Source organism: Bombina bombina, chromosome 4, assembly GCF_027579735.1.
Source record: "Bombina bombina isolate aBomBom1 chromosome 4, aBomBom1.pri, whole genome shotgun sequence".
Classification (NCBI taxonomy): Eukaryota; Metazoa; Chordata; class Amphibia; order Anura; family Bombinatoridae; genus Bombina; species Bombina bombina.
Window position 1 is genome coordinate 1,228,471,177 of NC_069502.1, and position 14,856 is coordinate 1,228,486,032.

Consider the following 14,856-nt stretch of genomic DNA (forward strand, 5'->3'; position numbering starts at 1 on the left):
ATTGTTCTGTCATACCCTCACACCAATCTGAAGGGGCCATGAGGGAGGTTTTGTCTGATGGAGAAATTTCAGATTCAGGAAAAATTTCTCATCAAGCTGAACCTGATGTTGTGACATTTAAATTTAAATTAGAACATCTCCGCACACTGCTTAAGGAGGTGTTATCTACTCTGGATGATTGTGACAATTTGGTCATTCCAGAGAAATTATGCAAGATGGACAGGTTCCTAGAGGTTCCGGTGCCCCCCGACGCTTTTCCTATACCCAAGCGGGTGGCGGACATAGTAAATAAGGAGTGGGAAAAGCCCGGCATACCTTTTGTTCCCCCCCCTATATTTAAGAAATTATTTCCTATGGTCGACCCCAGAAAGGACTTATGGCAGACAGTCCCCAAGGTCGAGGGGGCAGTTTCTACTCTAAACAAACGCACTACTATTCCTATCGAAGATAGTTGTGCTTTCAAAGATCCTATGGATAAAAAATTGGAAGGTTTGCTTAAAAAGATTTTTGTACAGCAAGGCTACCTTCTACAACCAATTTCATGCATTGTTCCTGTCACTACGGCAGCGTGTTTCTGGTTCGAGGAACTAGAAAAGTCGCTCAGTAGAGAAACTCCATATGAGGAGGTTATGGACAGAGTTCACGCACTTAAATTGGCTAACTTTTATTTTAGATGCCGCTTTGCAATTAGCCAGATTAGCGGCGAAAAATTCAGGGTTTGCTATCGTGGCGCGCAGAGTGCTTTGGCTAAAGTCTTGGTCAGCGGATGTGTCTTCCAAGACAAAATTGCTTAACATTCCTTTCAAAGGTAAAACATTATTTGGACCTGATTTGAAAGAGATTATTTCAGACATCACTGGGGGAAAGGGCCACGCCCTCCCACAGGATAGGTCTTTTAAGGCTAATAATAAGCCTAATTTTCGTCCCTTTCGCAGAAACGGACCAGTCTCTAATTCTGTATCCTCTAAGCAAGAGGGTAATACTTCACAACCCAAACCAGCCTGGAAACCAATGCAAGGCTGGAACAAGGGTAAGCAGGCCAAGAAGCCTACCACTGCTACCAAAACAGCATGAAGGGATAGCCCCCGATCCGGGACCGGATCTAGTGGGGGGCAGACTTTCTCTCTTTGCTCAGGCTTGGGCAAGAGATGTTCAGGATCCTTAGACGCTAGAAATAGTTTCTCAAGGTTATCTCCTGGAATTCAAGGAACTACCCCCAAGGGGAAGGTTCCACAGGTCTCAATTATCTTCAAACGAAATAAAGAGACAGGCATTCTTACATTCTGTAGAAGACCTGTTAAAGATGGGAGTGATACATCCAGTTCCAATAAGAGAACAAGGAATGGGATTTTATTCCAATCTGTTCATAGTTCCCAAAAAAGAGGGAACATTCAGACCAATTTTGGATCTAAAGATCCTAAACAAATTTCTCAGGGTACCATCGTTCAAAATGGAAACTATTCGAACGATCCTACCTACTATCCAGGAAAATCAATTTATGACTACCGTGGATTTAAAGGATGCGTACCTACATATTCCTATCCACAAGGAACATCATCAGTTCCTAAGGTTCGCTTTTCTGGACAAGCATTACCAGTTTGTGGCACTTCCATTTGGATTAGCCACTGCTCCAAGGATTTTCACAAAGGTACTAGGGTCCCTTCTAGCGGTTCTAAGACCAAGGGGCATTGCAGTAGTACCTTACTTGGACAACATCCTGATTCAAGCGTCGTCCCTGTCAAAAGCAAAGGCTCATACGGACATCGTCCTAGCCTTTCTCAGATCTCACGGATGGAAGGTGAACAAAGAAAAAAGTTCTCTGTCCCCGTCAACAAGAGTTCCCTTCTTGGGAACAATAATAGATTCCTTAGAAATGAGGATTTTTCTGACAGAGGTCAGAAAATCAAAACTTCTAAGCTCTTGTCAAGTACTTCATTCTGTTCCTCGTCCTTCCATAGCGCAGTGCATGGAAGTAATAGGATTGATGGTTGCAACAATGGACATAGTTCCTTTTGCACGAGTTCATCTAAGACCATTACAACTGTGCATGCTCCAACAGTGGAATGGGGATTATACAGACTTGTCTCCGACGAGTCAAGTAGATCAAAAGACCAGAGATTCACTCCGTTGGTGGCTGACCCTGGACAATCTGTCACAGGGAATGAGCTTCCGCAGACCAGAGTGGGTCATTGTCACGACAGACGCCAGCCTAGTGGGCTGGGGCGCGGTCTGGGAATCCCTGAAAGCTCAGGGTCTATGGTCTCGGGAAGAGTCTCTTCTCCCGATAAACATTCTGGAACTGAGAGCGATATTCAATGCTCTCAGAGCTTGGCCTCAACTAGCAAAGGCCAAATTCATAAGGTTTCAGTCAGACAACATGACGACCGTTGCATATATCAATCATCAGGGGGGAACAAGGACTTCCCTGGCGATGAAAGAAGTGACCAAGATAATTCAATGGGCGGAGGATCACTCCTGCCACTTGTCTGCGATCCACATCCCAGGAGTGGAAAATTGGGAAGCGGATTTTCTGAGTCGTCAGACATTCCATCCGGGGGAGTGGGAACTCCATCCGGAAATCTTTGCCCAAATAACTCAATTATGGGGCATTCCAGACATGGATCTGATGGCGTCTCGTCAGAACTTCAAGGTTCCTTGCTACGGGTCCAGATCCAGGGATCCCAAGGCGACCCTAGTAGATGCACTAGTAGCACCTTGGACCTTCAACCTAGCTTATGTATTCCCACCGTTTCCTCTCATCCCCAGGCTGGTAGCCAGGATCAATCGGGAGAGGGCCTCGGTGATCTTGATAGCTCCTGCGTGGCCACGCAGGACTTGGTATGCAGACCTGGTGAATGTCATCGGCTCCACCATGGAAGCTACCTTTGAGACAGGACCTTCTTGTTCAGGGTCCATTCGAACATCCGAATCTGGTTTCCCTCCAACTGACGGCTTGGAGATTGAACGCTTGATTTTATCAAAGTGTGGGTTTTCAGATTCTGTAATAGATACTCTGATTCAGGCTAGAAAGCCTGTAACTAGAAAAATTTACCATAAAATATGGAAAAAATATCTGTTGGTGTGAATCTAAAGGATTCCCATGGAACAAGATAAAAATTCCTAAGATTCTATCCTTTCTACAAGAAGGTTTGGAGAAAGGATTATCTGCAAGTTCTCTGAAGGGACAGATCTCTGCTTTATCTGTTTTACTTCACAAAAGACTGGCAGCTGTGCCAGATGTTCAAGCATTTGTTCAGGCTCTGGTTAGGATCAAGCCTGTTTACAGACCTTTGACTCCTCCCTGGAGTCTAAATCTAGTTCTTTCAGTTCTTCAAGGGGTTCCGTTTGAACCCTTACATTCCGTAGATATTAAGTTATTATCTTGGAAAGTTTTGTTTTTGGTTGCAATTTCTTCTGCTAGAAGAGTTTCAGAGTTATCTGCTCTGCAGTGTTCTCCGCCCTATCTGGTGTTCCATGCAGATAAGGTGGTTTTGCGTACTAAGCCTGGTTTTCTTCCGAAAGTTGTTTCCAACAAAAATATTAACCAGGAGATAGTTGTACCTTCTTTGTGTCCGAATCCAGTTTCAAAGAAGGAACGTTTGTTACACAATTTGGACGTAGTCCGTGCTCTAAAATTCTATTTAGAGGCTACTAAAGATTTCAGACAAACATCTTCCTGGTTTGTTTATTCTGGTAAAAGGAGAGGTCAAAAAGCGACTTCTACCTCTTTCCTTTTGGCTTAAAAGCATCATCCGATTGGCTTACGACACTGCCGGACGGCAGCCTCCTGAAAGAATCACAGCTCACTCCACTAGGGCTGTGGCTTCCACATGGGCCTTCAAGAACGAGGCTTCTGTTGACCAGATATGTAAGACAGCGACTTGGTCTTCACTGCACACTTTTGCCAAATTTTACAAATTTGATACTTTTGCTTCTTCGGAGGCTATTTTCGGGAGAAAGGTTTTGCAAGCCGTGGTGCCTTCCATTTAGGTGACCTGATTTGCTCCCTCCCTTCATCCGTGTCCTAAAGCTTTGGTATTGGTTCCCACAAGTAAGGATGACGCCGTGGACCGGACACACCAATGTTGGAGAAAACAGAATTTATGCTTACCTGAGAAATTACTTTCTCCAACGGTGTGTCCGGTCCACGGCCCGCCCTGGTTTTTTAATCAGGTCTGATGAATTATTTTCTCTAACTACAGTCACCACGGTATCATATGGTTTCTCCTATATATATATTTCCTCCTGTCCGTCGGTCGAATGACTGGGGTGGGCGGAGCCTAGGAGGGATCATGTGACCAGCTTTGCTGGGACTCTTTGCCATTTCCTGTTGGGGAAGAGAATATCCCACAAGTAAGGATGACGCCGTGGACCGGACACACCGTTGGAGAAAGTAATTTATCAGGTAAGCATAAATTCTGTTTTTTATATATTTTCACATTTTTCAATATAAATAATTTATCTGGTTTCTACTTCTTAGCTGTCTGTACAAGAGCTGCAATCCACTTCACCAAACAGCCATATTCCCAGGATGCCTTCCATGGAAGGAGCGCCATGTTACGATGCGAGGTGGAAGACTCTACTGGGATACGGTTTGAGTGGCTGCACAATGGGATCCCAGTGCAGGACAATGAGAGAAGATACCAGGAGGGCGGCAGTCTGACCTTTACGACTGTGGACAGACAACAGGATGGGGGTAGCTTCCAGTGCGTGGCCAGGGATCTGATTGCAGGCGAAGAGGCCAGGAGCAATAACGCCTCGTTCAACATAAAATGTGAGTGTTGTTCCAGATGAAAACACATTCAATTGCAAGAGTTGTTGTTGGTGTTCATCAGGAGTGCTGCTTGTGCGCTAATGACAATAGGATGTGTTGTGTAGTAGAAAGTTTAGCCAGGGGTGTGGATTTAAAAAAAAAAAAAAAAAAAAAAAAAAATACTTGTCCAAAAGACTAAAGCGGGAGCCCAATCTACTTGTCCCTTGTGACAATCTACTTGTCCCTTGTGACAATCTAGTTGTCCCTTGTGACAATCTAGTTGTCCCTTGTGACAATCTAGTTGTCCCTTGTGACAATCTAGTTGTCCCTTGTGACAATCTAGTTGTCCCTTGTGACAATCTAGTTGTCCCTTGTGACAATCTAGTTGTCCCTTGTGACAATCTAGTTGTCCCTTGTGACAATCTAGTTGTCCCTTGTGACAATCTAGTTGTCCCTTGTGACAATCTAGTTGTCCCTTGTGACAATCTAGTTGTCCCTTGTGCAAATTTAACCAAAACTGTATTTAAATAAGGTTTTGATTGATCTGTATGTAGGCCACAATACACAAGGCTGGCAGGCCACACAGCAGCAGCACAGGGCTGGGTTATGGAGGATATGCAACAATGTCACGGGAAAAGAGAAAACATTGCAACATGTAATGTAGACCCTGCGCTACCGCATGGAGGAGGAGTGGGATTTCTGCACTGACACAATACGATCGCAACAGAAAAATTAATAAACTATAGAATATTTACAAATATTTTTTGTTTTTTAACCTTTACCAACTTATTACCCCACCTAATTATGAAACCATATGTTACTCCCCTTTAAATACGTATAGAGCCAAAGGGGAAAAGTAAGAAAAAAACGTAAACTGTTTAAAATAAAAACAAATGAAATCTAAAATGGGATTATGTATTCATGATAAACAACATGACTGTTTATTGCACAACGGGGGAGTTTTTACTATTTAAGCAGGTTAGAATACCTTGGGGGGGGGGGAAGTTCCGGTGTTCGGACAAAAAAGCAAACCCAACAAAACGGCAAACCACGTAATTTCCTGTGACGTTACATCAGCTGTTTAAACATTTCTCATTTACATGTGCATGTGTGCCGCTTCATACATTCCTGCCCGCAAGCATCAGGGCTTCAGTGTCAACTTCCTGGATCGTGTTGAGCACGCATGCAAGCGATTTTTAAAGATTTATATACCGCACCCCGCTACACCGGAGCATTTGGGAATCACGCAATTTTTTTTGATATTTTTTTTTTTTTTTTTTCTGATTGGGATGCGAAGGGCGGACCTCTGGGCTTAGTGAATGCGGTATCATATTTGTTGCAAAAAGTGTAAGGGTGTCATATTTATAAAATTAGGGGTGTCCTATTTGTTACAAAACAATAAAAAAAGAATGGTTGCCATACTAAATTTAAATCATTAGGGGTTCCATACTGACTTAAGAAATTAATGAGGGGTGCCACACTGACTTAAGTAATGAATTAGGGGTTACATACTATACACAGTATTTGGAACCCCTCATTAATTTATCAAGTCAGTATGGAACCCCTAATACAGTGTAGCACCCCTCATTAAGTCAGTAATGAACCCCTAATAAATTTAATTTAGTATGGCACCCCTCATTGATTTTTTTTTTTTTGTAACAAACGATATGACACCCCTAATTAAATTCTTAATTATGACACCCTTACCCTTTTTGCAACAAATATGACACTGCATTTATTTTTAAGGTAGTATGACACACTTTTTAAAAAAAATAAAACCATATTAACAACCCTCAATTTGTGCAATAATTATGACACATTTAAACTGACAAATAGCTGAGTGGTATTATTATTGCTTAAGAAAAAATTAGCATTTTTATAAAAACAAATGAAGCACCACATGGTAAAAACCATGGACAAGAAATGCCATGTATTTTGTATGTAACTTAGGGAAAACCAAGAAGGGGCCGTTTCACTAAGCCCAGAAGTCCACCCTTCACATAGAATTGGAACAAAAATAAATAAGTTGACTCCCAAGTGCCCCAGTGTAGCGGCGTGCGGTATAGAAATAGTTTTTAAAAATGCTTGCGTGTTAAACACAGCCCAGGAATTTGACAATAGAAGCCCTGAAGCGTGCGGGCAGGGATGTATGACGCGGCACGCATGCACATTCAGATGAGGGTTCGCTGTTACAAAGTGATTAATTTTTTTCTCTGAGAGTTGCTGGGGGCAGCCACGTGTTTTGGGAGCTGTAATGGCTCCACACACCTTCCTTGCAAAGCCCATAGGAGATCATAGGCATGTCTGCTTGTGAGATTTCACTCGTGTGATAGCAGACACCTATATAAAAATATATTTAACCCTATATAAAATAAAAACTCCAGTAAAACAATTACTACACCAAAAAAAAACAGCTTACAAAGATGGGGGGGTTAAGTACTTACATCCGAGAACTGATGCTTTTGAAAACATTCATGATGTTCCGCACTATGCAAGCATTTCACATCCTCCGCTCAGATTTGCCCACCTCTCTCTACAGAAGCCCGCACCTCAGATTTGACTAGCCTGCGGTAACTAGCAAATGAGATATCATCTACTGACTTGTAATCACATGAGCTTATTGACTAGCCTGCGGTAACTAGCAAATGAGATATCATCTACTGACTTGTAATCACATGAGCTTATTGACTAGCCTGCAGTAAGGCTGTAAGCATTTCACATCCTCCGCATAAGGCATACTCCGCTCAGATTTGCCCACCTCTCTCTACAGAAGCCCGCACACAGGCTGTAAGCATTTCACATCCTCCGCATAAGGCATACTCCGCTCAGATTTGCCCACCTCTCTCTACAGAAGCCCGCACACAGGCTGTAAGCATTTCACATCCTCTGCTCAGATTTGCCCACCTCTCTCTACAGAAGCCCGCACACAGGCTGTAAGCATTTCACATCCTCCGCATAAGGCATACTCCGCTCAGATTTGCCCACCTCTCTCTACAGAAGCCCGCACACAGGCTGTAAGCATTTCACATCCTCCGCATAAGGCATACTCCGCTCAGATTTGCCCACCTCTCTCTACAGAAGCCCGCACACAGGCTGTAAGCATTTCATATCCTCTGCTCAGATATGCCCACCTCTCTCTACAGAAGCCCGCACACAGGCTGTAAGCATTTCACATCCTCTGCTCAGATTTGCCCACCTCTCTCTACAGAAGCCCGCACACAGGCTGTAAGCATTTCACATCCTCCGCATAAGGCATACTCCGCTCAGATTTGCCCACCTCTCTCTACAGAAGCCCGCACACAGGCTGTAAGCATTTCACATCCTCCGCATAAGGCATACTCCGCTCAGATTTGCCCACCTCTCTCTACAGAAGCCCGCACACAGGCTGTAAGCATTTCATATCCTCTGCTCAGATATGCCCACCTCTCTCTACAGAAGCCCACACACAGGCTGTAAGCATTTCACATCCTCCGCTCAGATTTGCCCACCTCTCTCTACAGAAGCCCGCACACAGGCTGTAAGCATTTCACATCCTCTGCTCAGATTTGCCCACCTCTCTCTACAGAAGCCCGCACACAGGCTGTAAGCATTTCACATTCTCCGCATAAGGCATACTCCGCTAAGATTTGCCCACCTCTCTCTACAGAAGCCCGCACACAGGCTGTAAGCATTTCACATCCTCCGCATAAGGCATACTCAGCTAAGATTTGCCCACCTCTCTCTACAGAAGCCCGCACACAGGCTGTAAGCATTTCACATCCTCCGCATAAGGCATACTCAGCTAAGATTTGCCCACCTCTCTACAGAAGCCCGCACACAGGCTGTAAGCATTTCACATCCTCCGCATAAGGCATACTCTGCTAAGATTTGCCCACCTCTCTCTACAGAAGCCCGCACACAGGCTGTAAGCATTTCACATCCTCCGCATAAGACATAATCCGCTCAGATTTGCCCGCACACAGGCTGTAAGCATTTGCTGTGCACGGGCCTCTCTTCCTGCTCAATGCCCTCACATTTTCACTTCACCGCACCCCCTGCTGACCACTATTAAAATAAATAAAAAAATCGTTAGACCTGCTGCGGCCTGCTTTCCCGTACCAGGGCTAAATTTAAAAAAAAACAACCCACATGCCCGGTGCACAAAACTGCATGTCCCGGGCGATAGGAATTGCGCATCCCTGCTAGCGCACGTTCTGTTTATCTGTTAACTGCCTGTGACTCTTGGGTCAGCACAGCTTCCTGAGAGTGCTATTGAGCACCCAGGGCTAAGCATTTTGCAGGGTCATAGGATGTGTACCCAGTCAGAGTGCAGAACCCTTGCATGTTTTGTATATGTGTACTCATTTAATTTGTGATGTTTCTGGGACTTATGTGATAATCTGCTGCATAACCTTTTTATGATGAGCGTAAGACATGGTTGATAAGTGCTTTTAGAACTGTAAAAAATCTACTTGGCCCTCTTAGCGAATAGTTTACGGCTGCGTAACTTGCTTTGTGCTGTGATGTCTGCTTCATGTCTGTCTTTGTGTTCCAGGGATAGAGAGTGGGGGTGTGACCCTGCAGTCCCCCGCCGCTGCCAGTGATATCCAGAGCTCCTTGCCAGTCACTCTGCGCTGCCATATAGACGGGCATCCGCGGTAAGTCACCCTGTGGTCTGACACCGGCCACTAAACCCACAGGTGTCTAACACTTTTCCTGTGGCTCACTAGTGGGAATCTAATTACAGACCTGCTATACTTTGTAGCCAAACCACTGTAAATACTCCTTATCTACAGGGCAATTCACGAGCAAGCAACTCAACGGCTCCCCTCCCTAACATTACACTACCTAACCCCTCACTGTAATACAGTACAACCTGTGACAGTGCAATCACATGAGCTTATTGACTAGCCTGCGGTAACTAGCAAATGAGATATCTACTGACTTGCAATCACATGAGCTTATTGACTAGCCTGCAGTAACTAGCAAATGAGATATTTACTGACTTATAATCACATGAGCTTATTGACTAGCCTGCAGTAACTAGCAAATGAGAGATCATCTACTGACTTGCAATCACATGAGCTTATTGACTAGCCTGCGGTAACTAGCAAATGAGATATCTACTGACTTGCAATCACATGAGCTTATTGACTAGCCTGCAGTAACTAGCAAATGAGAGATCATCTACTGACTTGCAATCACATGAGCTTATTGACTAGCCTGCGGTAACTAGCAAATGAGATATCTACTGACTTGCAATCACATGAGCTTATTGACTAGCCTGCGGTAACTAGCAAATGAGATATCTACTGACTTGCAATCACATGAGCTTATTGACTAGCCTGCAGTAACTAGCAAATGAGATATTTACTGACTTATAATCACATGAGCTTATTGACTAGCCTGCAGTAACTAGCAAATGAGAGATCATCTACTGACTTGCAATCACATGAGCTTATTGACTAGCCTGCAGTAACTAGCAAATGAGAGATCATCTACTGACTTGCAATCACATGAGCTTATTGACTAGCCTGCAGTAACTAGCAAATGAGATATCTACTGACTTGCAATCACATGAGCTTATTGACTAGCCTGCAGTAACTAGCAAATGAGAGATCATCTACTGACTTGCAATCACATGAGCTTATTGACTAGCCTGCGGTAACTAGCAAATAAGAGATGTCATCTGATAACTTGCAATCACATGAGCTTATTGACTAGCCTGCAGTAACTAGCAAATGAGATATTTACTGACTTATAATCACATGAGCTTATTGACTAGCCTGCAGTAACTAGCAAATGAGAGATCATCTACTGACTTGCAATCACATGAGCTTATTGACTAGCCTGCAGTAACTAGCAAATGAGAGATCATCTACTGACTTGCAATCACATGAGCTTATTGACTAGCCTGCAGTAACTAGCAAATGAGAGATCATCTACTGACTTGCAATCACATGAGCTTATTGACTAGCCTGCAGTAACTAGCAAATGAGATATCTACTGACTTATAATCACATGAGCTTATTGACTAGCCTGCGGTAACTAGCAAATGAGATATCTACTGACTTGCAATCACATGAGCTTATTGACTAGCCTGCGGTAACTAGCAAATAAGAGATGTCATCTGATAACTTGCAATCACATGAACTTATTGACTAGCCTGCAGTAACTAGCAAATGAGATATCTACTGACTTGCAATCACATGAGCTTATTGACTAGCCTGCAGTAACTAGCAAATGAGATATCTACTGACTTGCAATCACATGAGCTTATTGACTAGCCTGCAGTAACTAGCAAATGAGATATCTACTGACTTGCAATCACATGAGCTTATTGACTAGCCTGCAGTAACTAGCAAATAAGAGATGTCATCTGATAACTTGCAATCACATGAGCTTATTGACTAGCCTGCGGTAACTAGCAAAGGAGATATCTACTGACTTATAATCACATGAACTTATTGACTAGCCTGCAGTAACTAGCAAATGAGAGATCATCTACTGACTTGCAATCACATGAACTTATTGACTAGCCTGCAGTAACTAGCAAATGAGATATTTACTGACTTATAATCACATGAGCTTATTGACTAGCCTGCAGTAACTAGCAAATGAGAGATCATCTACTGACTTGCAATCACATGAGCTTATTGACTAGCCTGCGGTAACTAGCAAATAAGAGATGTCATCTGATAACTTGCAATCACATCAACTTATTGACTAGCCTGCAGTAACTAGCAAATGAGATATCATCTACTGACTTGCAATCACTTGAGCTTATTGACTAGCCTGCAGTAACTAGCGAATGAGATATCATCTACTGACTTGCAATCACATGAGCTTATTGACTAGCCTGCAGTAACTAGCAAATGAGATATCTACTGACTTGCAATCACATGAGCTTATTGACTAGCCTGCAGTAACTAGCAAATGAGATATCATCTACTGACTTGCAATCACATGAGCTTATTGACTAGCCTGCAGTAACTAGCAAATGAGATATCATCTACTGACTTGCAATCACATGAGCTTATTGACTAGCATATGTCTTGTGTCTTTTTATAGTCGCGTAATGCTCTAAAACAGATTTAAAGGGTGATTGTTTTATGATCTTTAAGATCTCTGCCGTTGCTTGCTTATCTTGCAGTTATACTTTGCTCTTTTCTGCTAGAGCAAGTACATGCACATCTGCGACAGAGCCGCTAAATACAGCAGCCAGTTGCCAGCATTAGTTACTAGTCCGTGTCTTCTTTGTCTGATTGCGGCTTTACAAACTGATTCCACTGTTGGCTGTCATTCCCCGTGGCTTGTGCCAGTGGCCTGCAAGAGGGAGATATGTATTTTACAGACCCGTACATCTGTATCGCATCATGTGATGTGTTGGATTGTTTGTCGTCCCGTCTCTACTGTGCCGCCATCCTCCTGTTGCTGGCTCTGGCCTTACAGTTGGCGCACTGGCCTTACAGTTGGCGCACTGGGCACCGGCCTTACAGTCGGCATGCTGGGTGTGGAGTAAAAACATCTGCAAGTGGATAAGACTTCACCACCCACTGATGAGCAACGCTCCTTTTCTAAATGCAAAGAAAGATCTATCCTTAAATGGCCATTAAACCCAAAAATGTTCTTTCACAGTTCAGATCGAGAATAAAATTTTAAACAGCATTCCATTTTACTTCTATTATCTAATTTGCTGCAATCTTTAGATATCCTTTGTTAAAGAAATAGCAATGCACATTGGTGAGCCAATCACATGAGGCGTCTATGTGCAGCTCCCAATCAGAAGCTACTTAGCCTATCTAGATATGCTTTTCAGGAAAGAATATAAAGATAATGAAGCAAAATAGAAGTAAATTAGAAAGTTGTTTAAAATGGTATTCTATATCTGAATCATGAATGAAAAAAATTGGGTTTAATGTCCCTTTAAGATTTTCACAGCACACACAACCCACAAATTAACCATTACTGGGTAATGGGTCGCTACTCTCACACTGTTAAATTTGTCTTGTCTGCAGCCCCACATGTCAGTGGTTCAGGGATGGAACTTCACTGTCAGATGATGGAAGCACTTACACACTCAGCAACAAGGAACGCACCCTGACTTTAACTAGCGCTGGGCCTAATGACAACGGTGAATACTACTGCTGTGCACGTAACGCAGCAGGAAACGTCTGTAGTTACAGCAACTTCACCCTCAGTATTATAGGTAAGGTGACAGCTGATGCGGTAATAGTGACGTAACCACTCGTTGTTTTGTTGTAGCTACTGGTTATATATCTCAATTAAATTTACTTGTACACTAGAATTCCAGGGACTATAGGAATGTAAATGTCATTGGGTTAATACTGTTAAATCATATATATTTTTCTTTATTGTGACACTAAAATAATTTTTCAAAGCAAAAAATCTAATACTGACATTGTTAGTGTGCTGGGATGTCACTGTGTGAGGAAATATCAGTAGGGTGACGTATCACTGCACTAGTCTATCACACAGTAGGGTTACGTACGTGTCACTGCATCAGGGTATCAGACCATAGGGTCACGTGTCACTGCGCCAAACTATCACACAGTTGGGTTATGTTTTACAGCGCCAGACTATCACAATGTGGCCCTGTGTATTTGATATCCGTAACATTTTCTCTCTCTGCAGATAAGACATTTCCTCAAGCTGTAGTGACCCCTGAGGACCAGATTGTGAACAGAAATGAGGATGCGCTTTTTCACTGCCAGTTTTCTGCAGATCCTCCTCCCACAGTGGAATGGTTCTTTGAGGATGACATCCCCCTGACTAACAAAAGCCGGTGAGTGAACACTTGGTGTGCCTCTACACAAGTCCACTTGCTCTGTTGATCTTGTATTAACCCATAAGCCCCTGCACTGGTCACTATAGGCCTCTACCACAGAACCTCATGTTACTTGTAAACTTTAGCTCACAACTAACATGTGCTGTCATGTACAAGTGATCTATAGATAGATAAGGATATATGATATACAGTGTGTGTGTGTGCTGCCCATTTATTATCTCACAACTAGCGTGTGTGTGTGTGTATATATATATATATATATATATATGTGTATATATATATGTATATATGTGTATATATATATGTATATATGTATATATATGTGTATATATATATATATATGTATATATATGTGTGTGTATATATATATGTATATATATGTGTATATATATATATATATATATATATATATATATATATATATATATATATATATATATATATATATATATATATATATATATATATATGTGTATGTGTGTATATATATATATATATGTGTATGTGTGTATATATATACATATATATACATACATATATATATATATATATATATATATGTATATATATATGTATATATATATATATATATATATATGTATATATATATATATATGTATATATATATGTATATATATATATATATATTATTATTTTTTTTTTCCTGTGAGTGTGCTTCTCTCTTTGTGTATTTAGTCTCCCTATGGGAAAAAGGGGAAACCAGACGTGGACTCCTTGCTCAGTGTGCTTAGAGGAATATGGCTACACCTCACTGACGAGGCCCAATGAAGGCCGAAACGATCATCTGGGGTTGCTGTGTTCCTTGTTCAGAGAGGAATTGCCTGGTATTTCGGCGCTGGACCAACTGTAATAGGCGGGATCAGACTGATATACTACAGGAAAGTTCTACTCTGTGAAAAGCATTACTGGGCTAAAAGAAGCTGCACCCAGGTGGTAAATCGCCATAGAACAGGCTAACAATGGTATTGAGCTTGTTGTTCGTTCCTGTGAGTGTGCTTCTCTGTGTGTGTGTGTATAGATAGATAAAGGAAGGCACTCTCTGGTCTTTTAGTGAGTAACTTTAATGAAAAAGTGTGACGTTTCGGGGACACACTCCCCTTCCTCAGACAAACAATCTTTGTTTTCAGGTCAGTTGAGTTGTTTTGAGGCCCCCATGTTGCCACTATTCAGAGGTGAGTCAAAGAGAACAACAACTTGCAATTGGCCACCTTAAATACCTTTTTCTCATGATTGGATGCATCTGTCTATGAAGTTCAAGGCTTAATGGGCTCACCAAACCAATTGTGTGTGCCAA

At 42.3% G+C, this 14,856-nt stretch overlaps 1 protein-coding gene across 1 annotated transcript in view; it reads left to right on the forward strand.

The window, feature by feature from the left end:
• PTK7 (protein tyrosine kinase 7 (inactive)) overlaps positions 1–14,856 on the forward strand; it is a 182,889-nt gene that overhangs the window by 35,422 nt on the left and 132,611 nt on the right. The window contains exons 2-5 of the mRNA XM_053712771.1: positions 4,481–4,774; positions 9,288–9,390; positions 12,751–12,941; positions 13,388–13,538. Of these exons, the coding sequence (XP_053568746.1) occupies positions 4,481–4,774; positions 9,288–9,390; positions 12,751–12,941; positions 13,388–13,538 (739 nt within the window). The remainder of the gene's footprint in view (positions 1–4,480; positions 4,775–9,287; positions 9,391–12,750; positions 12,942–13,387; positions 13,539–14,856) is intronic.